Source organism: Vombatus ursinus, unplaced genomic scaffold, assembly GCF_900497805.2.
Source record: "Vombatus ursinus unplaced genomic scaffold, bare-nosed wombat genome assembly UNPS02014794.1, whole genome shotgun sequence".
Lineage (NCBI taxonomy): Eukaryota > Metazoa > Chordata > Mammalia > Diprotodontia > Vombatidae > Vombatus > Vombatus ursinus.
In genome coordinates this window covers 19885997-19912071 of record NW_020954572.1, presented here as the reverse complement: position 1 = coordinate 19912071, position 26075 = coordinate 19885997, and the positions used below count along the sequence as shown (strand labels likewise).

Below are 26075 nucleotides of genomic sequence, written 5' to 3'. Positions count from 1 at the left end.
TTTCTGGGGTGGAGGAAGGTCTGACCCTCTACTCTGATGTTCATCTTTGGTAAAATTGGGTTCCCTAATATACACTGTCACCATTCAGAATAAAAAGTAGGGGAGGGAGAAATAGAGGGAAGCATTTTTCCTTCTGAGGGTCCCGGCTTCTCCCCACTTCTTGGTAAACCTTATAAGACTATATAAATCTATACTGTTAGTAGGTTGTAAATTCTATGAAAGCAAAGATCATTTCTTTCCTGCGCTTTGGACAGTATTCTTCAACATTCATGTGTTTAACTATCTCAACTTCAAGCATTCCCATGATTTTATTCATAACTTCATTTTCTCTTTCTGTTGGCACCCAGGTGCCTTCATGGCTATGTGCATTAGAGAAAAAAATGAAAGGTGCAATGCATACAAGTTTGTAGAGCGGCTAATATCTTACTAGGATGTATTATTTCAAGCTGGTGCATCCTTCATGATCTCCAGTGCCATCCACCAGCCATGAAGGACAGAATGTCAGAGGAAATGTCAAGTCATGGTGCCTTCTGACAGTAGCAACTAAAGTTCCAGCAACTTCTCCCTTAGCTTTCAGAGGGTGACCAAGGTAGAGAGGTTTACAACAGTATAGTATACAGTACTACACCCTCACACTGCCATCTGACACAGTGGAAGGTCAGATTCAGGTTAAAAAAATTTTAGTTTTAAGACTTTTATTTGCTGTACAGTATTTACAGTATTATAGATTTCATGTTATGAAAAGTGAATATTGTCTGAAATCATTGGGGTTTTTTTTAATCAAGATGTTAGCACAAAAGGTCACAGAATTCTAGGGAATTTCTAGTGAGAAAAATGTTCTGCATGTTACCAATTTTATTTTGTGTACTGCATTTTATGGGTTATTTCATGGTAACTGTGTTAGGAAAAGTGCATATTTTCAGAATTGATATTTTTCTATAAAGAATTATATGCAGAAAAATGTATTTTCAGCAATCTCTAGTGAAACATTATAGTTTTCTGTGGTTGCAAGAACCTAACCATTTCCCATAGGTTCAATGTATCAACATTCACATTTTTTACTTTTGTGCCATTTTCTAGGAATGTTACCCCACACACACAAAAGTTGAGGAATGACTGTATCTCCTCCCAGTACCCAGCACAGTACATAACATGCAGAGAGTGCTGAATAAACTTTTTCAGCTGAACGATGTTTAACTACAATGCTCCCAGGAGGTGCTGAGAGTTGGAAGGGAGTATTTGGAGCTAGAGTTGCTTGAGGAATGTCCCTCATGCAATAATAAGCAGCAAAGCCAGCTGTCTGTCAGAGATAAAGCCAAAAGAAAAACAATATTGCACTGGCACTGTTTCAAGGACGGAAACAAGCAATTAGCAGATGTGTATCTGGATATATTTGGAAATAGGAAACGGCCCTCTCTCTTGCCCTGAGCCATTAACCTCTAGCTGAGGCCAAGGCTAGTGAGCTGATCTAGGTACTTTTAGCTGCTCTCTCAGAGAAAGTTTTTAAATTTAATTTTTTCAAAGAACAAAAATCTATTTTCTTTCCCTCATACCTTTCCCCATCACCCCAGCAGAAAAAAGAAAAACAAAAGCCTTGTAACAAATATGCATAGTCAAGCAAAATAAAGTTCTCCCTTGGCCATGTTCAAAAAATGAAACATAGATTGCCCAATACAAGAATTTGTTCCACTTGTCTCCGCATGTTTATTATAAGACTTTTGGGGTGGGTGGGGGTGGGACAGAGAAAAAAATCAATTTTTCTTCACTGAAAAAAATAATTTCATTTAAAAAAAAAAACGTGTGTCTTTCTGCACCCTGAGTCCTTCAAATGTCTGTCAGGAGATGAGTAGCATGCTTCACCATGGGCCCTAGGGAATCAGGTTTGATCATTTTCTTAATCATAGTGCTGATCACAAGTCAGAGCAAAGTAAGAGATATGCTGTGCCCTTGGGAATATTTTTAAAAATTTGTGAACCAGGAACCTCTGTACACAATGTGGGAATTCTTCTTCGATTTTTGTCATTATTCTTCTATGGGAATTGTCCACTTGACTTTGAGTCCTGAATGCATTGTCTCATTTCTGTTTCTCAAAGGAAACATTGTTTGTCTATATGTACTTGGGGTAAATGGAGGGAACTGGGAAATAGTCAAGTCAAGAGAGGTACCACTGATGAAGATGTGCCCCAGACTAGTTTGGCCTCTTGTTGGAGAGTGTAATCTAAGGTACTCCCTGTCTCCATTCTAACTGCATAATGCCCAAAGAAGTAAGCACTTTCATATAATACATGGCATTACCCTGACACAAGTCATTTGTGTATGGATTTGTGATCAGAGTAGGTGGGTTCCTGGTGAGGAACTCCCCTCCACTAGTGTGGATCTCCAATTTCTAGTCCTAGAGAGTTGCCCAGGGCACTCTGATGCTAAGAGATTTGCCCAAAGTGGTGGAGCCTCTCTGGTGTTCAGGACACAACTGAGTTTTTTTTCTTTCTTTTTGAACTAAACCTGCTTATATTATCATCAGGTGACTTCAGAACTTCCATTTGGTTTATCCTATGAATTGGCAGGGGTCCCTATGATTGTGGAAGATTTGGGTACCTTATGTTTCATAGGGACTCCTAGAGAAATGTTGTGTGACTGTCCATCTGGATGGCGCTTTGTATTGGCAGGGGACCCAGTGGGGCAATGTATGGTTTGTCCTGCATGTTGAAAGAACCCAGAGGAATTTGCACCCACGGTAGTTCAGTTTCTCACCTGAGAATGAAAAGGTGACCTCCAGTCAACCCTAGGGCCCTATTTTTTAGGGAAGACCCGCCTCTTCCCCAAGTGTTCTGAGAGCTCATTTGGGACTAAAGTTTCCTTTTGAGAGAGGAAACTCAGTTTTTTCTTTTTCTTCTCTCTCTCTCTCTCTCAACTTTTGTCAAATTTATTTTATTCTAATTTTATTTATTTTTCTTTTTCTCTATTTGCTTGTGTTAGGACAGGCCCTTCAAAAATACTAAACAGGCAATTGTTTCTGATAAGCTTTGAAAAATATTGTTTGTTGGATTTGCATAACTTTGTATTTGAGGATAATTGAGATCTCCAAGCCCTCCTTGAAGTCTGACAAGTTTGGGATTGCTTAAGGACCGAGCTGAATAGACTGCAGAGAGGCTTTACCTGATGCTTAAAAGATGATTCAGGACTGTGCCACATGATCTCGTTGAAACTCTTTAGCACAAGGAACCTGGGAAGGAGCATTTGGAAAGACAATACTTGAGCCTCCCTGTAATCCCAGAGACCTTTAGAGAGTTGGGGATATGGACAACTATGCCAAGTCACTCCAACTGATTGGATAAGGACAGCAAATATTTAATAGAGGGAAAGAGTATAAATGGGAACCGAATGGGGAATGTGAAAAGTTACCTTTCCTGATTCTAGCTAACCATATATGCATTCCTTAGCTTAGCACTTGAGAGCCTTGGAGATTATTCCAAACTACAAGTGACTCGGGACTTAAAGACTTGCACTTTGAAATGTCATCCTCCTTATTGGCTGCTGAGGACAAATAGCCAAAGATTCGGAAGAGAGTGATTAAAATGAAGTCATCTAAAAAGAGAATTACTCTGCCCTGGCTTACTCTTCCTTCAAGTCCTTCATGCATTAAGGGGCTCTATTTTCCACTAGACTTCCCTTTTCTGGGGGAGGGGTGTGAAGCACTACCCTCTCTCCTTCTGCCCATCCCTAGGCATCATGATGACCGTTCCCATGTGGCAGCTAGAACAGGGGGGACTCAAGTAGATGAGCTCGCACTTGGGCCCCAGGCTGCACCATGTTCCACACATTGTTACTGAGCAGCCTGGGGCAGTGTCCCCTGTAGGAGCCTTTCTGCCCTTATTCCACCTGCCGCTTACTCCTTCATATTTGACCAGACACTAAGGCTGCTTTGACTTTTGCTGTCAACAAAGGTTTTGAGAATCAAAAAAAAAAATTGAAGGAAACGCTTTCCTTTTCTTAGAAAATAACTGAACATCAGACTTGAGACGGTTATGTCCAGACTTGGAGGTGACCTTGCAAGTTCAAGAGGTCCAGAGGTCTTGAATCAATCTGGTGGAGCTAACCGGAGATATGGGAAGTTTCTGCATCAGAGAAAATGACTACTGTCAAGAGAAAGAGCCTGAGTCCTGGCCTGGCTGGCCAGTAGACATGGACTTTGAGAAGAGAGTGTGGAACCGAGGGGAAATGTAACAATGCTAATTCAACCATCTCACACTTTCATGTTCCAATTTTTATAACATAACACTAGCTATAGATTATAAGTTTGTGATTAAGTCTTGTCAATGTGCTCCATGAGTCTTTTGTGTCTTTTAGCATTTCTTTTGTGTGTGGGATATAAATACCTGTCCGATAACTGATTCATATTGTACATTGAGTATGTTTCTACTTCCTTGATTTGGGGAGACCCTCAGAAATGAGGTAAAACCCAAGCTTTAAGCAATTCCTCCACTTCTTCTGGGGATCCAGGGTTCAATGAACCAAAGAATGTGAGGAAAAGAGTCTGTTCTCCCTTCTATGTGGTTAGCTTCTCACAAGAACCCCATGGTGTATGGGATAGAGGGGAAGGAGAGGAGGGGTCCAAAGCACAGGAGCCCTTTATGGAAAAATGAGACGAAATGAATGCCCTAGCTAGCTCTTCAATGTCCAAGAGTAATTCTTATTGCTAGAATAGTCTAGTGTACCTATCCAAAAAAGAAATGAGGTAAATTTGGAACAACTTATTCTAGGACCAAATGCTAGGTCCTAGTGGTCATTGCCTGCATTCCTAAGTGTTCAGAAAGTATACATTTAATAATCTGTTCTAGAATTTTACAAGGAACCAACATTAATGTTTTCATAATACATCCCTTTTTCTTTTTTTTTGTTTAAGAAAAAAAAGAAATTTGTTCATTTCCTTTTACTAGTAACCCTTCTATCTTCCAAGTTTCCTGAAAGATTATAAATAGTAACTCTGAGGTCACACCTGCAAGTTCTGCAAGATACTGCAGGAGCATCTTTCATTTAAGGAAAAACTATTTATTAGGGGCTGTTTAGTTTAAAAGTACAGCACTGAAATTCAGCATGTCCAAAAATGAACTTGTCAGCTTACCTCAGTCCCCCGTGTTGGTTTTCTTTCCCCAGCTATTCCATTCCTATGAATTAAGTACCACCGTTATTCCATTTTCATGGGCTAGGAATCTAGGAGTCTCCCCTAGTGCCTAATACAGTGTTCTGTACACAATAGTCTCTTGGCAAATGTTTTGAATGACTACTGAATAGATCTTTCATTCTTTCTTATTCTTCCCTTATATTTGAACTGTCACCAACTCTTTTCAATTTTCAAATCAAGTTAATCTCTTTACAATCCTCTGTACAGACTGTGCTCATTCCCACCTTTGTGCCTTTGCTCATGCTGTTTTCCCTGCCTAATATGCCCTTTTTCTCCTACCTACACATATATAAATCTAAACTAACTTCCAAACTCAGCTTCCACTACCTACATGAAGCTTTCTCTGATCATTTGAACCTCCACTGATTATCTCCCTTCTCTGAATTCCTAATAGCTTTAAAGTATTTCAAACAATTAAACACTTAGTTGTCCTCTAATTGTTTCATGTGTTTTTGTTCTCTCCTAGCTAGAATAAAAGTTCGTTAGTGTCTTGGACCATGTCTTGTGGCCATCTGACCTTCTTCCCTTGAAATACCCATGGTGTTTATCAGAGTGGCATAGGCAGTCTTCTACATAAGACAAGGTGGGAATTCTGGAATTCTAAGACCTGAGTTCAAAACCCAACTCTGCTACCCACTTCCTCTACGACCTTGGGCGAGTCACTTTCCCTATTGGAGCCTCAGTTTCCTCATCTGTGAAATGAAGAGGCTGCACTAGCTGATCTGTAAAATTCCTTCCAGCTCAAAATCCTACGATAACCAATTAATCAATAATCAATTAATCAATAAATACAAGTACCTAGTATGTGCCAGGACATAATAGATGCTCAATAAATCCTTGATTTATTGATGGACTATCCCTTCAGTTCTGTCCTTGGAAACCCTAGCCTCAAGAGCTGGGCCAGTAGAGTCACCCAGAAAATATGGCACCTGTTCACCCAGACCACCTGCCCACACCACAGAGTAATACTCAGAAGAAGCAGAGAGCCAGATCAGCCTGGCACAGGGGCTTGAACAACCTGCTGGGGCCCCTTCCGTCTCTTCCATAATTACAACTGTTCTGGCCAGCTCTCTGCCCCACAGCTGCAGGAAGTACCTTATGCAATCATCTTCAATCCCCCTTAGGGGAGGGCAGGCTTAGTTAGGGACACAGAATAGCAGTCTTCACACAGAACCAGGCAGGGTTTGCAACATTTCACACCCTTCAGTGTGGCTGGGTGGATCTGGGGTGTTAACAGCCAAGGCAGAGGTAAGAGCCAAGACAAAGAAGCTGGGGGAACTGGGCAGTGAAGAGAAAGCCCAGAAAAAAAAAGACTCTAGGGTCATTACAGGATACCTAAAGACAGAACAGAAAGCACCAGATTCAGCCCAGGAAATTTTCTCTGAAAAGGTCTCTCTCTCCAACAAACACAACCTCTCTGGAAGTCGGTCAACTTTAATCCCAGTCTTGACTCACCTGCCCATGCCCAGAGCCAGCTTTGCCCAGGAGAGGCCTTTAGCCCCAGGCATTGCTCGGAGGGCCCAACCCTGGACTGAGGACAGTCAAGAACTCCCCTCCCTGACAACTATAAAAGCTTGAGATTATAGGTTTTTTCTTCTACTTTTGTGACCTCTAAACTTTACTTTACCTGAAACTCATAATATAGGGCTGGGCAAATAAGAAACACATAATTTATACCTACAGAAAGACAGAGGAATTTAAGATGGGGAGAAGAGAGAGAGATATTAAGAAATAAAAACAAAGGCAAAGAAAAGAGAGACCAAATTTATTTTTTTAAACAGACATAATTGTGATTTATTAACATGAATTAAAATGCCCAACCAATGCTGCAATGTGACAGGATATTTAAAAAAATTTTTAATGGAGAGACCAAATTTGAAAGACGAAACCTAGACCCCTACTAACTCTGAATATGAAAAAATGCCGATAGCTGCTGTCTATCTAACTAGGTTTTTTTCTGGAGGAGAGGAGCCCTGAGAAGTGGTCTGGAGAATAATGAGATCATAAAGGCAGGCTCTTTGCAGAAGGAAGCTCATAGACTCTTAGAATGAGAAGAGAATTTACAGGTCATCTAATCCAACTCCTTAGCACCATATTGGAATCTCTGTCTCTGTCTCTGTCTCTCTGTCTCTGTTTCTTTCTCTTTCTCTCTCTCTGTCTCTCTCTGTCTCTGTCTCTGTCTCTCTCTGTCTCTCTGTCTCTCTCTTTCTCCCCACCCCCTTTCTCCTTCTTCTTCCCTCCTCTCCCTCTGATTCATCCCAAGCTAGGGCCTTCCCTCCCTCACTACCTTGTGTTTATTTATTTTACAAATATTTTGTAGTTTCTAATTTATGTGTCAATTGCTCTCCCCACCCCCAACAGAATGTATGCTCCTTGAGGGCAAGTACTATTGAATTTTTTTTTTTTGGCCTTTGTATCCCCAATCCTTACCATAATGTCTGGCACATTGTAGGCTCTTAATAAATGCTTGGTGTTTGATTGGCTGCAATAATTAAGAAGTTTTTCTTTACATTAAATTGAAATGTGCTTCTTTTTTCTATATACTTCTCATCTCCCCTATTAAAATGTGAGCTCATTTTGGATAGGGATTGTTTTATTCTTTACGCTTATATTCCAAGCACCTAGCCCAGTGACTGGCACGTGGTAGACGGCTAATAAATGCTTTTTATTTGATTGATTAATAGGATCTTCAGTTAAGTCCTGGTGCCTGTCCAACTAGTGCCTGACTCAGAGCCATAATTAGGAATTTATGCAGCTGGGACAAGTATAAACAATGCATAATTACACAAATGTACCCTGTGGGCAAGAAGACCAAAATATACTCACAAGTGACCAGAGGGCCAGTACACTGTCCCATTGTGGGGAGACAAAGACCCCAGAACAACAGCATAAGATGGCTTTGGGGGGGAGTAAGGGTGGAAAAGGAAGAGTTCATACCAGCACGCCTCCTAGTAACTTCCTATTTTAACTAATTAGTCTAACTAGGTGTTAAACTCTAGTTGCTACGCTGCTCTAAATTTAGCACCCTCTAAATTCATTGCCCTGGGGCAAAGCACTGTTCCCCTGGCCCTTCTTACAGGTCTTCTCCAACTCCAGTTTCATAGTTCCCATGTTCAGACCTCAAGTCCAACTTCCCCAACCTATCCATAAAATTTATTCTGCCCAGGGGATGAAAATGATCAGATGGAAAACTGGTCTGGGTTGAGAAAAAAAAAAAAAGAAAGAAAGAAAGTTTTTTGTCAGCTGCCTCACCTGCCAGGTCTGACCATGAAAGAGTGGTTTGGATTGAGGTGGAAACGCCTCTCCCTCCGCTGGGCCAACTGCAGAGCCGATTAGACCACTCCCTGGACCTGGGAGGCTTTGTCAAAGCAAGGCCAGATGGGGGATGGGACTGTGTCCAGCCTACTGGGACTTGAGGGGCAGAGATGGAGTCTGAAGGGCTTTGGGCGCAGAGGGCCAGCCTGGCCTTCTGAGCTTCTGGGGTTGTTCCTTCTTCAGCCCCATCAAGGCTGGCGCTGTTTGCGATGCTTCAGGGCAGCCCTCAGAGCCCTTAGGATCTCGCCCTGGTTGTTCTGCACATTGTAGGCACTGAGGTAGAGCAGTCGGTCAAAATCATCCCCACTGTACGTCATGTTGGCCAGCGAATATGGAGACAGGAAGCCTGCAAGATCGACGTGGCCTCTCTCAAGCTCTTCAGGGCTGCGCCTGACACCTACGCCGTGGGTGAGAGATAGGGAAATGAGGAGCAGGACAGGGGGCTTTCCCAAAGCCCTACCTGCTCCTCTTGGGTACTGCAAAGCTAGTTAGGATAAAATTCCCCAGGAATCCAATCAGGGAAACTATAGAACTAATTGGGATAAGACCCCTGGGCATCCAATCAGGAAAACCCTAAGGAGCAAAGAGAGAAATAGAAGACTTTAGGGACCAGGCCTAATACTGTGGGCATGCTCAGTGAGTCCTTTACATTTTCCCCAATTTCCTTTGTCCAGGAAGTTAATGATTCTATACTGCTGTTAATAGATCACTGTCCCATCAATTTCCCCCTCTGTAGGCTGAATCCATCCTTCATATAGATGTCAAATCTGACCTCATTCCCTTACTCAATAAACCCCCATGGCTCCTGATTACTTGTAGGACCAAATATAATCTGTTTGCCACTGAAAACTCTTCAAAACCCAGACCCAACCTCCTTTTCCAGTCTTACTACTTCAGGCCCTCTTTAACGCGGTCTGGTCTAGGCTGTACCTCATCCATGGCACTGCGTGGCCATCTCCACACCCTTGCCAACTATTCTCATGTCTCTCTCAAGAGCCATCGCTGCCTTCTAGGCTAGCTCTAGTGCCCCCGTCTACATGAAGTCTTTAGCTGCTAGCTGTGTGACCTTAGGTAAGTCATTAATCTCACTGTGCTTCATCTTCTGAAAAGTGAGAGAATTAGCCTCCATGGCCTCCAAGGTCCCTTCCAGATCTAAATCTCTGATCCCATAATCTAGTGTCCCACCTCCCCAAATGATCTCACACTTATTTTGTGGGTATTTCATGTGTGTGTGTGTGTGAGCATAAATACACATCTATGCACGTGTGTATATAAACACATATGCATGCACATGCTTGTATATACACATATTTTATATGTGTGTAAGTATACACAAATGTGTATATGTGCATGGTTTTGTGTATACACATGCACATGTGTGCAAATATACATCATGCACATACATATTTATGTGTGCATACATAAATATACATGTGCGTGCACATATGTGCACACACAGCTAATTTCATCTGTGTGTACAGATAGACAAACATGCATGTGTGTACATGTATGTATTATATATTTTATTTTATATATACATATACACATGTGCATGCACATTATACATACATATACACATTTTATGTGTGCATGCATATACATGCATGCATGCATGCATGCACCAAATTCTTCTGTTCATCCCAGAGAATTCTAGATTTAGAGCTAATAGAGACCTGCTCTGAGCCAACCCTTTCATTTCAGCTGAGGAAGCTGAGACCTAGAGAGCTTAGGTAACTTTCCCAGGTTCACATGGCTGGTAGGGTCGGAGGCGAGATTCTAATCCAGGTCGTCCTGACTCCAGGCCTGCACTCTCCGCTAGGCCAGGCTGCCTCCTCTACTTCACCCTGTGAAAGAGCAGCTTGCTCTGGGATGGGGAGAGATGCCTTCCTGGTTAAGGGTGAGACAAGGCTGGGGGGTGACTGGGACAGGGAGTTTTGGGGCTGGCTCACCAGGGGCTGAGTGCTCTCTGAAGGAAAGGTTGACCAAGGGGAAATGCAGCACAGTGGGGGCTTCAGGGCAGTCAGGGTCGGAGAAGACGTGGCATTCCCTAGGCTGCAGGCGCTCCTCGTGACTCAGCTCCACTCTGGGGAAAGGGATGCCCTGCCCTCGGCAGTACGTCTCCATCTGCTCCAGCGTCTGGAGGAGAGAGCAGTGTTGGAGATAAGAGGGATCTCAGCGATCAACTAGTCCAAACTTATCATTTTACAAGTAAGGAAACCGAGGCCCAGAGAGATGAAGTAACTTGTCCAAGGTAGCACAGGGAGGGTCAGAGCTAGAATTTAAACCCAGGTCCTCTGGTTTCAGAGTCAGTGCTCTTCCCACTATCCCATAGGACATTTAGCCCAATTCCTTCATTTTAAAAATGAGGAAACTGGGGCCCAGAGAGGGGCAGTAGCTTCTCCAAGGTTATAAAAATAAATCATTTATAATAAGTAACTTATTATAATAATAAATAAATACATTTATAATAAATAAATAAAGATAATAAATAAAAGGCAGAACCAGAGTTCAAACCCATATCCTCTGATTCACCTCAGGCACTCTCAGCCCCATTTCAGGTTGGATTTGGCCGCTAACTGACATGCCAGTTTCATTCTAGCTTAACAATTTTAGGAAATGCCTAGGTTTAGATTCCAGCTCAGACTGGGTCACTTGATTCAAAGACAAACAAAAACTCCTTCAGTTTGGTCCAAGTGGTGCAGTAGGAAAGCAGTGTTAGATTTGGACTCAGAAGACCCAGGTTCAAATCCTGCCTCATTTACTAGTTCTTTAGCAGAGAGCATATCATTCACTCTCTCTGAGGCACTAGAGCATCCAGATCTGTAAAATGGACGTAATCATGTGTATTGTCTAATCTGGACACTATGGTGAGGACTAGATGAGATAAAGCTGTTTAACCAGCTTTGTAAACCCTACGTCCCTACTTATGTAAATGCCAGATATCATCATCCAATGTGACCCAATATAAAACAGAACAGTGTTGGGGTCTGGCCCATGGCTCACTCTCTGACAGATCACTTCAGCTTGATTGAGTAGTACAATTTGTTTCCTGTTCTGGTTACTAGGTAAAAATATCTCACATTTTTTTATAGACTTGGAGTTTTGCAAAGAACTTTCCTCATAGCAACCTTGGGAAGGAGGTTTCGTGACTACTATTATCTTTATTTTATCAATGAGGCCTAAAGAAGTTTAAAGACCTGCCTAATGTTACAAAGCTAGTGAGTATGAGAGCCAGGAATCATCCCCATCCTGATTTTAAGTCCAGTGTTGTGGCACCAATACCCACCATCCTCCTCAGGGGAAGGAGAAAGGAGAGGGGGAAAGGAAAGAAACATTTATAAGCTCCTACTGTGTGCCAGGCACTGTACTAAGCACTTTTTACTATTACCGCATTGCATCCTCACAACACCCCTGGGAGGCAGGTGCTATTATTATCCCCATTTATTTTTTATTTTTTTATTTTTTGGGTTGGGCAATGGGGGTTAAGTGACTTGCCCAGGGTCACACAGCTAGTAAGTGTTATGTGTCTGAGGCTGGATTTGAACTCAGGTCCTCCTGAATCCAGGGCCAGTGCTCTATCCACTGCACCACCTAGCTGCCCCCTATTGTCCCCATTTTACAGTGAGGGAAACTGAGGCAGACAGCAATAAAGAGATTTGCCCAGGGTCACACAACTATTAAATGTCTGAATGTGGAGTTGAACAATATTAATGATAATAATTACTAACATTTATATAGTGTTTACTTTGTGCCAGGCACTGTGCTAAATGCTTTACAAATATTATCTCATTTGATCCTTACAACAAATCTGAGAGATAGCCCCCATTTTACAATGGGGAAGACTGAGGCAGACAGTGGTAAAGTGAGTTGCCCAGGGTAACACAACTATTAAAGGTCTGAATCTGGGTTTTAATAATAATAAAAACAGTTAACATTACATAGCACTTACTATGTGCCAGGCACTGTGCTAAGTGCTTTACAAATATTATCTCATTTGGTCCTCACAACAACCCTGAGATGTAGGTGCTATTATTATCCCCACTTTACAGTGGGGGAAACTGAGGCAGGCAAAGACAAAGTGACTTGCCCAGGATAACACAAACTATTAAATGTCTGAGTCTGGATTATAATAATAATAATAATAATAATAATAATAATAATAGTTAACATTATACAACACTTACTATGTGCCAGGCACTGTGCTTTACAAATATTATCTCATTTGATCCTTACAACAACACTGAGAGGTAGAAGCTATGATTATCCCCATTTTACAGTGGAGGAAACTGAGGCAGACAGAGGCAAAGTGACTTGCCTAGGGTCACATAGCTATTAAGTGTCTAAGGTCACATTTGAACTCAGGTCTTCCTGACTTTAGGTCCAGCACTCTATCTACTGTGCCCCCTAGCTGTTGTACCTACTCAGGGTACAACACAGAGTGGGAAGTTAAGTGATTTCCCTCCCCGCCAACTCCAACCCTAAGGCTGACATCAGGGCATAATGATCCCTGAGATCTTTTTCTAGCTTTTTGTCCTGGTCCACCTCAAGACTCTTGGGGAAATTACACTATCATAGAATCATAAGACAATTGATTTAGCATTAAAAGAGATTTTAGATGCCAAGTCCATCCCCTTTATTTCACAGATGAGGAAGGCAAGGTACAAGGAAGTTAAGTGACTTGTCCAAGGTCATACAGCTAGTATCTAAGGTCGGATTTGAACTCTGGTCTTCCAGCCCAGTGTCCTATCTTCTGCACCAGAGGCATCAAACTAGAGATCTGATGGTGGCAAGAGACCTATAAAATTCCCAAGTGTTGGCTCAACCAGATTAAAATGAAATTGGGAAGTGTTTTAACAAAATAAATAAAAATACAAAACAACATAGATAATGTTAATTCATAATTTTCTAAGTCAATATGCAGTCCATAGGAATTGGCTTCTGAGTCTGGCACCACTGTAAAACCCATACTGTGCTGCTTCTCATGCCCTCCATTCCTACATGTCTGAGCACTCACCACCTACCACGTCAGAGGGTCTAAATGCCCCCTCCCTCCTCTTGGGGCATCAAGTGGTCCAGGAGGGCAGGGTAGGTTCTTGGTCAGTGGCTCAGTTGAAACTGGAACTTGAGCTTGGAAGCCTGACATGGGTTGGGGGCCCCAAGAGGGATATTGGGGGGTTGGTCTCTGGGTGGGTGGTAGGGGCTGGGAAGAGGTACCTCAAAGGGAGAGTTGAGGGAATAGCCAAACGAGAGGATGAGGTCTGGGCTCCGGCCTGCCCGCAACAAGAGTGGGCAACTCGTGTTGATGAAGTAGGCAGCATCTACCAGGCAGAGCCGGGGTTGTAGAGGGGTCAGCTGGCTGGGGTCAGAATCTAGCGGGCAGTCTAGGTGGGCGAAGGCAATGAAAATTAGGGACAAAGAACATGACCCAAGCCTGCCCCAGAGACCCATCCCCTGCCCTCTTCATCCTAGCTCATCTTGCCTTGGTCTGAAGCGGGTTCTCCTTGCCTTGAGTATTAACCCCAACGCTCAAAACCCACAAGCAGGAGGCCACATGCCCCCAGAGCTTTCATGACTTGGAAACCCCCAACCCTGACAGGGAGCTTGGACTTTGGCCGCCGCCAGCCTAGCCTGACAGCTTTCCATATGTGGCAGGAGAACAGCCATGCCCTCACCACCCCAGATGCAGAAATTTCTCTGGCCACAGTAATCCTGGTGCAGATGAAGGCCTCTCAGGAAATTATGACATTGGTGATGAAGAGGCCGCCCAGTCAAGAGGCCCCGAAGAGCCTGCGTGAGAGCAGTTTTGGGCTGCAGCCACGACATTTCAATCCAGGAGGTCCTCCGGGAGCCAGGGGATTCCTTTTCTGCAGCCAGAGACACATAGAGAAAGAAAGAGATGTCCCCAACATTTCTGGGACTCTTGGGAGTTCCGAATCCCTAGTTTTGCTTCAGTGAACCTGGCAAATTCCATCCCTTCCCTTGCCCTGCCCCTAACATCCAATACTTATCAGAAGCATGGCCCAAAAGGCTGTTTACCCCATCAGTGTCCACCCAAAGCCCCAGGCTTTTTCTCAAGGTCTCTGTTTCCTACCAATGTTTCTGGTCTTATCCCGGATATGCTGCTTCCAGGTCTCTTCTGAGCTGGTGAGGTCATACCAAGCGTCCATCAAATTCACAGAGAAGATGTTACTCCATAGGCCTGAGGGAAGCCCCAGACCCACCGACCCCCACCCTCGAGTGGGGGAAGGGGAGGGGAAGGAAGGTCAGCTCCAAGCTCCAAGCCCTTCCAGCCAGAGCAAGGGAATGCCATCCCCCCTCCTCTAATCCCAGGTCATTAGGAGTAAGCTCTCAGTAGCCTAATGGGAAATAGGTCCACCATTCTATTTCTCTGCTTTGAGCTTTGCCACTCCTAGGAAATAGTAGACCTCCTGGATATTGACTATTCCTTCTCTGCATAGACTGCTGTCCTTGAGCCCTGGGACCTTTGCTGACCTGAACTAAGAGAGTCATAGGACCATAGGGTCATAGATGTAGGTTCTGGAAGGCCCACTCAGAGGCCATCTAATCCAACCCTCTCATTTTACAGATAAGGAAACTAAGGTCCAGGGAAGGTAAATGACTTGTCCAAGGTCAAGCGTCAGAGGTGATTTGAAATGAGATCATAAGATTTGGAAGGGACTTCAGAAGCCATCTAGCCATACACACACCCATTGTACAGATGAGGAAACTGAGGCCCAAGGAGACTGTGATCACCCCTAGATCACCCAGACAATAAGCATCAAAGGCAGGATTGAACCCAGATTCTCTTGGTTCTGATGGGGATGGGATCTAAACCCCTAAAAAGAAAAGACCATGTCTTTGGGATCTGGACCCCAAAAAGGAAAATTTCTGGACTTTTCCCAAATCTCTGGCATTTGCCTGAGGCTGCAATCCACTCAATTGGCCTTTTGTTGTGGCTATGCCCAATCTCCCAATTCTGTTTGGTTACCTCCTGATTGTGCCTGGCCACTTCCCTCCCTTAATCCTATCTAGACTCCATTCTCCCTTGGCCACATGGTCTAGGTCCCTGGCATACTGTTCACCCCAGCTTAGTGTCCACCCCCATCCAGATCCTCCTTAGACCCCTCCTCCAGTCACCCCAGACTACTTGGCCGCTCCTGGATCCCTCCCACAGTCTTTCTGTACATAAGGTCCCTCTGGCCTCCAATAAGGTACTCAGATTCTTAAGATCTGGCCCACGTGCATTAGCAATACTAATCCTCAGATTCCTTAAGAGTCTAGCCAATACGGCGGGTCTTTAATAAACCTTGTCTTTGGCTGAAAGAAGACTTGGGTCGAATTCATTCGAGCAGGATGCACGTGTCATGATTTTGGGGTCCCAGCACCCCTAAACCTCTAAACCTCAACAGTTCCAGAACTGTACAATCTCAGAGTTGGAAGGAAGCTCAGAGGGCATCTAATCCAACCTGTATTTGACCAAGAAATCTACTCCACATGCCTCATTGCTCTTAATTACTCTAGAACCTTTTCTTTGTTTTCTGTCTGGTTGTGAATTCCTGTGGCACAGTGGATAGAGTGCCAGGCCTGCAGTCAGGAAGATTCATCTGGGCAAGTCACTTAACCCTGTTTGCCTTAGTTTCCTCATCTGTAAAATGAGCTGGAAAAGAAAATGGCAAACCACTCTAGTATCTTTGCCAACCACAAATGGCACCATGAAGAGTCAGACATGAATAAAAAAACAACTGAACAACAACCAAAGTTATCCCTTTGGCTCCAGGCTGTTCTATACATTTCTGGCCATAAGTTGCCCATAGATCTCATGTCTGCCCCTACCATCCCCACTCCCCACCATGGGGAGAAAGAAAGATTTTTCCTATTTGGGTCTGAAAAAGACAGACATCCCCCAGGATGTCTTGGAGAAGGGAGGGTGGCAGGGAGGCAGGGAAAAAAAAATTAGAAAATATAAGTGATACGAACATAAAATATATCAGTAAAATTTAAAATAAAGATTCCCTTGGGCTACGGGATCCGGTGGTTGGTCCTTTCACCCTTTATGAAGGTCTTTATCATCCTATATCCCTGGAAGTCCTTTTTCCCCTCCTAGCCCCTCTTTTTTCTGTCTTGTTTGCTTGTTTGAAGCATATTCCCCAGCTGGTTGTAAAGCCTGGCTCAACTTTTTGATGAAGCTCCATTCTCTCTCCTACTATTATATGCTAGAATCCTAGCTTGGCTGTTATTAATTGTTCCATAGCCATCTCTTGAGTTTTGCAGCATGAGTGTTACTGTCTCCTCCAATCACAAGCAAGGCTTCTCATCTTTTCCTATATCAAAGTCTGTGCTTCCTTTCAGCCCATTCACTAGAACAGGGCTTTTTTGTTGTTCAGTCATTTGAGTTGTATCCAACTCTTTGTGACCCCATTTTGGGATTTTCTTGGCGAAGATTCTGGAATGGTTTGCCATTTCCTTCTCCAGCTCATTTTACAGATGAGGAAACTGAGGCAAACAGGATTAAGCGACTTGCCCCGAGTCACACTGCTAGTAAGTGTTTGAGGCTGGATTTGATCTCAGGAAGATGATGAGTCTTTCTGATTCTAAGCCCAGTGCTCTACCCACTGGGCCACCTAGCTGCCCCAGAATAGTGCTCAGCATAGTACTTTACATATGGTAGAGGCCAGTGGTATGTTGGAGCCAGCTCTTACCAGTTCATGAGAGCCAACTGTTAAATTTTCAGTGTGAGGATTAATTCACACCTCAAAAATCACAACAAGACAAATCAGGGCTTAATTTATTGTTTCATTAATCATTTAGACTTAAGAAAGTGATAGAGAAAATGTGGATAATGCAGATTAAATGTAAAAGTGTATCATGCATACAATTGGGGAAAGGAGGAAGAACCTGTTATTAAACATTTACCAGCATAACCCTGGTAATGGCTTAATAAACATTTATTGAATGAATGAAAGAATTCATTATTGAGGACTTCCTCTGTTTTCTGTCTGGGGAAGAGAAAAGAGGTGCCTTGCTTGTCCTGGGTTTAATGAATGACCAAACCTTTCCTGGCTCAAGATCACCAGCTCTACCCACTTCTCTAGGTTCTCTCTGATGCTGATTCATTGCTGAGGTCGTTTCAGAAGAGGAGTAAAATTATTCCTTTCTTACAGTAAATGATCACTTAAATCCACTGCAAATCTTCATATACATACTTCCCACCAAGATTTAGAGGAAGGTACTGGATAAAATCTGAAATCCTTTAGATTGGCATTAAAGGCCCTTCATAATCTGGTCCCCCATGCCCAACACTATCTCCCACTACTCCCCTACATGTTTGAACTATTTGTCTGTAGGAACCCAGAGTGGTCTGGTCTGTTCTCCATTTCCTGAACATGTCATACAAATTCCCACCTCCATCCCTTTGCTCACAGGACCCACTGCCTGGAATGCCTTCCCCATTCTTAGCTACTTGCCTAAGTCCATTCATGACCCAACTGAAGTCCCCATTCCTTGAGACTTTCCCCAACTACCCCAGGCTGGAGTAATCTCTGCTTCCTTTGAGCTCCTATAACAAACACATGATAAATATTATTCATAGATATCTCAGATTTTTCTGTACATTTGTTCAGTCATTCAACAAAAAGCTTAAAACACTGTCTCTCCCCTCAAATGCTTTGTGCATAGCAAGCGCCTGATAAAGGACCACATCTATATCCTTTCTGTCCCAAGCATCTAATATCTTTTGTATCTCAGTGCCCAGAATATAGTATATTCTGAGATTTAGATTGAGATTTAGATGGAAGGGACATCAGAAGCCATCTAATCCAAGCTCTCATTTTGCAACTGGGGAAACTGAGGCCTGTAGAGGGCAAGTGACTTGCCCAAGATCACACAAGTATTAAGCCTCAAAGGTAGGATTTGAACTCAGAGCCTCTGACTCCCGAGCTCTTTCCATTGTACTATGGAGACAATCAATAAATGTTATCCCCTAAGCTACCTCTTTCAGGAAGCCTGAACTCTCTGACCCATAATGACCTTTCCCTTTAGACTCCACACGTCATCTTGTTTTGTTAATCTTTGATGCACTTAACATGGAATACTGGGTATTTTTGATGTCCTATCGCCCTACTAGATAGGAAGCTTGTGGCTTCCCCACCGTCATAAGCAGTGCTCAGCACACAAGCAGTTTAATAAATATTCATTGTGAGAGGTGGCTAGGTGGTGCAGTGGATAGAGCACCGGCCCTGGAGTCAGGAGGACCTAAATTCAAATCCAACCTCAGACACTTGACACTTCCTAGCTGACCTTGGGCAAGTCACTTAACCCTGATAGCCTCACCAAAAAGAAAATAAATATTCATTGTATAGACAGTGGCAGGGTCATGGCTTGAGAGGCTTCATCTGTGAGCCCCCTTCCACTCTGTCTAGGTCCCTGGTTGGGCTGATGGGAAAGGTGCCCAGCTTTATTTTTGCCTTTTCCTTGGAAAGCCTCCTTCCCTGACCTCCCTATCCTGCCCCAGCCAATCGCTTTGCTCTCCAGAGGCAGTCTTCAAAGTTGTGTTCTAGTTCAAAACCAGTAGTCAACCTTTCCCCCTGATACCTGGAATGAAATCCCTACCTGACTGGTCCTGAATTCAACTTCCAAGCCCCCTCACCTTCTAGGAAGCAGATCCTGGACTCTGGCAGCTTCTTCATCAACCGTCCCATGAAGAACTCAGAACCAAAGAGCTCAGAGGGGATGAAGGCCCCATATTTCAGGAAACCAATCTCATAGGGGGAGAACTCCACCCATTCTGCACAAGGAGAGAAGAACAGATGTGGAAGGGGAGGAGGGGAGGGGGAAGGAGAAAAGAGGGAGGTGCTGTCCAGGGCTGGGCAATGGCAAGGGCTATTGACCCAGCAGGACCCACCCTCCAAAGTCTTCCTCCTTCTCGCAGGGGTTAGGTAGCTGGCATTTGTTCAAAGGATATCGAGGACCCCAGGGTTGACCATTCTATCTATCCCACACATCCCCGTACCCATAGGAAGCTTTATAATCTATTGGCCTACTTTGTAGAACGTATGTGTGTGTTTGTATGTGGATGGGTTATGGTGGGAGGGGAGTGGTTGAGGACAGGGAGGATGTGGGTATGAGTGTGGGTGTGGCCATTACCCTAGTGAACTCTTGAAATAGCCTTCCCATTGGTTTCTCTGCCTCAAGTCTCTCCCATCTCCAATCCATCCTCCACAAAGCTGGCAAAGTGGTTTTCTAAAGCACAGGTCTAACTGTGCTACTCCCCTGCTCAATAAACTCCACTGGCTCTCCACTACCTATAGAATCAATTGTAAACTTCTCTATTTGGCATTTAAAGCTCTTCACAGCCAGGCCTCAATCTGCTTTTACAGCCTTATTATACATTATTCTGTTTCATGTGCTCTTATAGTTTAGCCAAAATGGCCTTCATGCCATTTCTCACCCCCAGAACTCTATCTGTCACCTATATACAGACTATCTTCCATGCCTGGGATGCACTTCCTCCTCACCCCCATATTGTTTCCTTCTCAAGCTTCATGTTAGGTGCCTCCTCCTACCTGAAGCCTTTCCTGATCCCTTTTCTCCCTGTCCCCATCCCCCAGTGCCAAGGCTCCCCTCCCAAAATTAACCTGTATTTACTGTCCAGCTATTCTGTACCTACTAAGTTATATGCATATTGTCTCTCTCAATCGATGTAAAAAGGACAGACTTTCATTTTTTTTGTCTCCCCAGCACCTAGGACAGTGCCCAGTAAACTATAAACATCTGATAGATGCTGGATGACTGACCGACTATTGACTGTGTTCATGTGGGAGTAGAGTTCATACTTGACTCTGAGGAGGATCTCAGGCTCCTTGGACCTGGGGGGAGGAGATGACTTCGATTGGAGGTATTTTACCTTTGAAGTCCAGGGTCCCCAGGTTGTTTTCTTTGACGTTTAGACCAAGGTATAGTGGAAGTGGATTCTGGCCCTGCTCCAATGAAGCCCTCTGCTCTGACAATTTGTGCTCTGTTACCTGAGAATGGGAGAGTAGCTGAGCTGAAGAAATGGCTGGGGAGTCCACCCTACAAGGGAAGAACAAGGCCCTGGACTCATATTTATGATGGGGGCCTTTACTGAATCTCTTCCCAAACTATGGAGGGGACAAGACTGGAGAGTGGGGTCTGGATAGAGGGCCGTCCCTATTGCATTAATCCTTCCTCTCCCCTAGTCTGAAGAGCAGAATTCCTAGGATAGAATGGAGATGATAGATACCTAAAATCCCTCACCCCCAAAATGGACTCTCTTCTCCACCGCCTGGTATTTAGGGAAATGCCTCTAATTTAGAATGCAGGCTCTGTGGGGAGATAGGGTTGCACTCTTTGATTTAAATACATGCCATTCCCCTTATCAAATCCTTTCCATCCTTCAAATTTCACCTCCTCCTGGAAGCCCAGGGATCCTGAAATAGGAAGGCCTTTTTCAGCTCCTACTGACTGCTCTTATTCCTAACATTCCAAGCAACTTGTAGTATGATGGCACCGCTTGAGATACAATCAAAATTTAGACCTAGAAGGGGTTTCAGTAGTCTAGTACAATGCCCTCATTTTACAGACAAGGAACCTGATGCCCAGAGAAGTAAAGGGATTTGCCCAACCAAGTACGTCAAAGAACCAGAGAATCTCAGCTTTGGAAGGGGCCTCAGAGGCCACCAACCTACCCCTAGGCAAAATTCCACTTTCCAATATCCCTGACAAGTGCACTTCCTGTGCCTGAAAATCTTTGGTGGACGAAAGCACATTAGCTCCCAAGATAGACCATTCCACATTTTTGACAGCTGTTGCTGTTAGGAAGCTCCCTGACATCAATCCAAAATTCATCTCTTTATAATTTCCACTCATTGTTATTAGTTTTATCCTCTGGAACAAAGAAGGACAAATATATCTAGTCCTCCATCCATGTGATAAGTCTTCAAATATTTCAAGATAGCTATAATATATTACGTCCCTCAGGAACTTCTCTTCTGTAAGCTAAACACCCTCAATTCTTTTAATCGTCCACGTGGAATGAACTTGTGGCTCCTCACCATTCTGGTTGCCCTCCTCTGGGTGGTCTCCACCTCCAGTGTCCTTGGGAGAGCTGGGACAAAGAGACTCCAATCTAGTCTTGAATTCTAGTTGAGTTCAAGAAATGAACTCAACTCAACTCTAGTCCTTTGAAACCCAGTCCAATAATCTCTTCATTATATCATAACTCAGGAATATACTGTCATTTCATACCCTCATATTGTTCCATAAGTGCTAGTCTCTTGTTGCCAGCTAGACTGTTAGCTCTTTAAAAGTAAAGGTTGTGTCTTGTATTTATTCTGTATCTCTCCTCCCCATACCTAACACAGTGTTAGCCACAAAGCACTATGAACTGAATTTTTTTTAAGATGGACATTGAAATGGATTTAATTTGGTTTTCTTTTTAAAGACCTCCAAATCCAAAACAGCTTAAAGTGTATTTGAACTAAATTACAAATGTTGTGTCAAGCTCCTGATCTCTGGCTCCATTTTCTGTTTTCAATTATTTTGGTACAAGTTCTTTTTTCAGATTCTTCTCATGCCCTTTTAAGGGATCATCTTGCAGTAGCTCAAAAGAAACATGAGATGTACAAATTTGGAGACATCTCCACTTTAAATGTTCACGTGGACTATTTGTGCCTGATCTGTGGTAGAGCATTCCAAGCTCATATTGGTCTGATCAGCCACAGCTGGACACACTGTAAGTTGACTCTAACATAATGATGTCGTTTTGATTCTCATAGAGAACCAAGGACAACCATCATCATCACCACCAAGGGATTTTCCAGCATCACCATTTTCCTATTCTTCATCACTGTCAAATTTTGTTTTCTTTACTTGGACTGTCATCTCAGGTGTACTCTTGGCAGTTTTTTAAACCCCTTCATTTTCCTTTAAATTTGCAACCTTTTGGCTTCAACTTATTTAGTAATTCCTTTGGATCCTCAATGATTTTTTTCAAAGCTTCTTTCTCTGTTTCTCTTAATGCTTTCCATGCAACATTTGTTTCTTAATGTTAAGTTTCCATTATTTGCTTCATTGGCTTTATCCAATTCTTTTGTCTTTCTTTTCTTTTTTTAATTTTAACATTAATTTTTTTTCATTTTCAGTTCCAAATTCTCTCTTTCCTTTCCATCCAAAATATATTTTCATATTAGGCATGTTGGGTGAAAAAGCCAAGAAAAATAAAGCAAAAAATGTACTTCAATCTGCACTCAGAGTTCATCCATTCTCTCTCTCTGGAGGTGGATATCATTTTTCATCATGAGTACTTTGGAACTGCCATGGATCATTCTATTGATCGGAGTTGACAAGTCTTTCACAGTTGATTACTTTTGCAAAATTCACATTGCATCAGTTCATATAAGTCTTCCCAAGTGTCTTTTTTAACTCATCCCCTTCATCATTTCTTGATGAAGTAAAGGGATTTGCCTTTACACAGTAGTATTTCATCACAATCATATACTACAAGTTGTTCAGTCATTCCCCAATTGATGGGCATCCCCTGGATTTCCAATTCTTTGCCACCAAAAAAAGAACTACTCTAAATATTTTTGTACCTATAAGTCCTTTTCCTTTTTCTTTTATCTCTTTGGGATATAGACCTAGTAGTAGTATTATTGGGTCAAAGGGTATGCACAGTTTTATAGCCCTTTTGGCATTTACCTTTTCTCCAAGTCAAATTGTTATCTCTTTTGCTATTCTTATGAAGTCTAAACACTTTATTTCTCCGTGATAAGAGAAAGGTGGATGGAGATCTTCTCTATGGGCTTGATCATCTAAATCACCCAAATTCTCTTTTCATTCAGGGATTTCAGCTTATCATCTTAAGCATGCTTCTGTTTTCCTTCTGTCACGTTTAGCTTTTCCTTTAGCTTCTAGTTTATTTTGCTTCCTTTCTTCATTCTCTAATGCCTTCCCTCCATTAATCATTTCCTATCTATCCTGTATACAGCTTACTTTGTATATATTTGTTTCCCCCATTAGACTATAAGCATTGTCTTTTACCTATTTTTGTAGCCCCAGTGCTTAGCACAATGCCTGGCACATAGTAGGCACTTAATAAATGTTGATGGATTGAACGATTGATTGATTGATTTTTTGCAAAGTAATGTTCCTTAAAAAGCATCAGCAGTTCCATATTTTTGTTATTTTTGTCCAGGGGGTTCTATAAACTCCTTGGCAGATTAAATACTATCAAACATAGCAAATATCAATCCTTCTAATGCTTTTAATGTTCTCCTCATTTGAATATTTTATATTTGACCTTTATCTTCTAACCATTCTTTTATGGAATCAAGGGTTCCATCTGCTGGAAAACCTGTAACAAAAGTGGATCTGTTTTTTACTTCATTTTGAGACTCCCCTGTTACTTCAGGGAAAGCTTTTCTTGGAGGTGTTTTGATTTCTTATTATGGGTATTTATCCTCACTAACTTCCTGGAGTTCTGCCTTTGATTCTTTTAGAACACTTCTTATCACATCAAAATCTTTTGTTAGTTTGCTTAATCTGTTGAATTTGATCATTATCTCCAAAGGTAGGTACCTTCATCTATCTTGATGCGTTCCTTTAAAATTTTGTCTCATATTGTGATAGAATACTATTATGCTTTAAGAAATGATGAGCAGGAGACTTTCAGAAAAGCCTGGAAAGACTTAGATGAATTGAAACTAAGTGAAGTGAGCAGAACCAGGAAAACATTGTACATAGTAACAGTAATATTGTACAATGATCAACTGTGCATGACTTAGCTAATCTCAGTGATATAATGGGGCAGCTAGGGTACAGTGGATAGAGCACCGGCCCTGAAGTCAGGAGGACCTGAGTTCAAATTTGGCCTCAGACCAAACACTTGATACTTACTAGCTGTGTGACCCTGGGCAAGTCACTTAACCCCAATTGCCTAAAAAAAGAAGAAGAAGAAGAAGAAAAAAGAAATCTCAGTAATACAATGATCCAAGACAATTCTGAAGGACTCGTGATGAAAAATACTATCCATCTCCAAAGAAAGAACTGATGGTGCTGAACGAAAATTGAAACATACTATTTTTTTTTTACTTCATTTTTCTTGTTGTTGTTTGAGTTTTGGGTTTTGGGTTTTGTTTGGCTTTTTTTTTTTCTTTTTTTTGCTCTGTGTTTTCTTTCACAACATGATTAATATGGAAATATATGTTGTTTGACTTATACCCCATATCAAATTGCTTGCCTTCTCAATGACAGGGGAGGGTGGGAGAGAATTTGGAACTCAGATTTTTTTTAAAATGAATGTTAAAACATTTTACATGTGATTGAAAAAAAATTTGAAAAGGAAAAAAAAATTGTCTCAAAGAATGTTAGTCACCAGAATAGTGCTATTCTGCCAGCTTCCTTCTGACTCACTCCTCAGTTTGCTCTGACAATGGAGCTGCCTGGCTTTTCCTCTATTTAAAGGCCAAGGTGGCCTCCCCTTGGGGGAGGGGGAGTGATGGTGGAGAAGGGTGCTTCCAATTGAATTTTATGGAAGATATTTAAAGTGTTTTTTTCCCTCACAATCTGGCTCTATGCAATCTACCTTTGCAGGTTTATTACATCGTGTTCTTCTTCATGCTTTCTATGTTCCAAGCAAACTGGCCCACTTGCCGTTCTTCATACACAACTTCCCACCTCCTTGACTTTGCATGGGCGATTGCCATGACTGGAATGCACTCCCTCCTCTGCTCTGCCTTTTAGAATCTCTAACTTTCTTCCACAGCTCAGCTTAACTGCCACAGCTTGCCTGAGGCCTTTCTTGTTCCCCACTGGCTGCTGGTGCCTCCTCCCCCTAAAATTACCTTTATTTTGTTTATATTTTGTATTCCTTCAATATGTTGTTTCCCTATGCACCATAAGGACAGATCTTGTTTTTATTTTTCTCTTTTTATCCCTAGCACCTGGCACAGTACAAATTGGCACATAGTAGGTATTTAAATAAGTGCTTATTGATTGACAGACTGGCCAGTTCATAAGCCAATTCAAGCCCATACATGCTTCTTCCCCTGATAGAGTATAAATGCTATGAGGGCAAGGCTCCTGTTTTCATTCTTGTTTTTGTATCTTCCCCAATACCTAGCACAGTATCTGGCATGTTGAACACATACATACATGCACATCCCAGTGTATGCATGCACATACATAAGCCCACAGCTAGACCTCACCTTGCCATGTAAGAGGAACTCCAGGACTAGGGCCCACAGGTCGACAAAAGAAGGGGGTCGCCCCTCCTCGGCCCGCCGTCTCAGCTCCTGCTGGTACCCTTTCATGCGCCCCAGAGAGAAGGCTCCCAGCTTGCTCTTGGTCATGTGCTCTCGGGCATGGCAGATGGGCTTCTCCAGGTCCTGCTGTGACCAGTCAGGATCTGCGTACAAGCTAGCTAAAGTCCTGAAGGGCAGGGGGAGAGGGCTGCCTTGAAGCCAGGAGGGACTGGGTGGTGTCACTGAACTCCTCCTCTTCATTCCAGACCCCTAAATGAGGCCCCCAGCCTGGGGAGAGCAGCAAAGTGCCGCCACCTGAT

At 42.9% G+C, this 26075-nt stretch overlaps 1 protein-coding gene and 1 pseudogene across 2 annotated transcripts in view; both read right to left on the bottom strand.

Annotated features, from left to right (window-relative positions):
* Positions 1-7630: 7630 nt before the first annotated feature.
* The window catches only part of PLA2G4D (phospholipase A2 group IVD), a 41215-nt gene continuing 22770 nt past the window's right edge, over positions 7631-26075 (bottom strand). Inside the window, exons 13-20 of one of the 2 annotated variants that reach the window (XM_027870216.1) lie at positions 25720-25942; positions 20400-20517; positions 19143-19280; positions 14589-14696; positions 14170-14361; positions 13712-13878; positions 10447-10633; positions 7631-8894 (exon numbers count right to left, since the gene is read on the bottom strand). In XM_027870216.1, the coding sequence (XP_027726017.1) occupies positions 8686-8894; positions 10447-10633; positions 13712-13878; positions 14170-14361; positions 14589-14696; positions 19143-19280; positions 20400-20517; positions 25720-25942 (1342 nt within the window). In that variant the 3' untranslated portion in view covers positions 7631-8685. The remainder of the gene's footprint in view (positions 8895-10446; positions 10634-13711; positions 13879-14169; positions 14362-14588; positions 14697-19142; positions 19281-20399; positions 20518-25719; positions 25943-26075) is intronic. The other variant, XM_027870217.1, reaches the window with a different exon arrangement.
* LOC114048976 lies at positions 22349-25205 on the bottom strand (annotated as a pseudogene).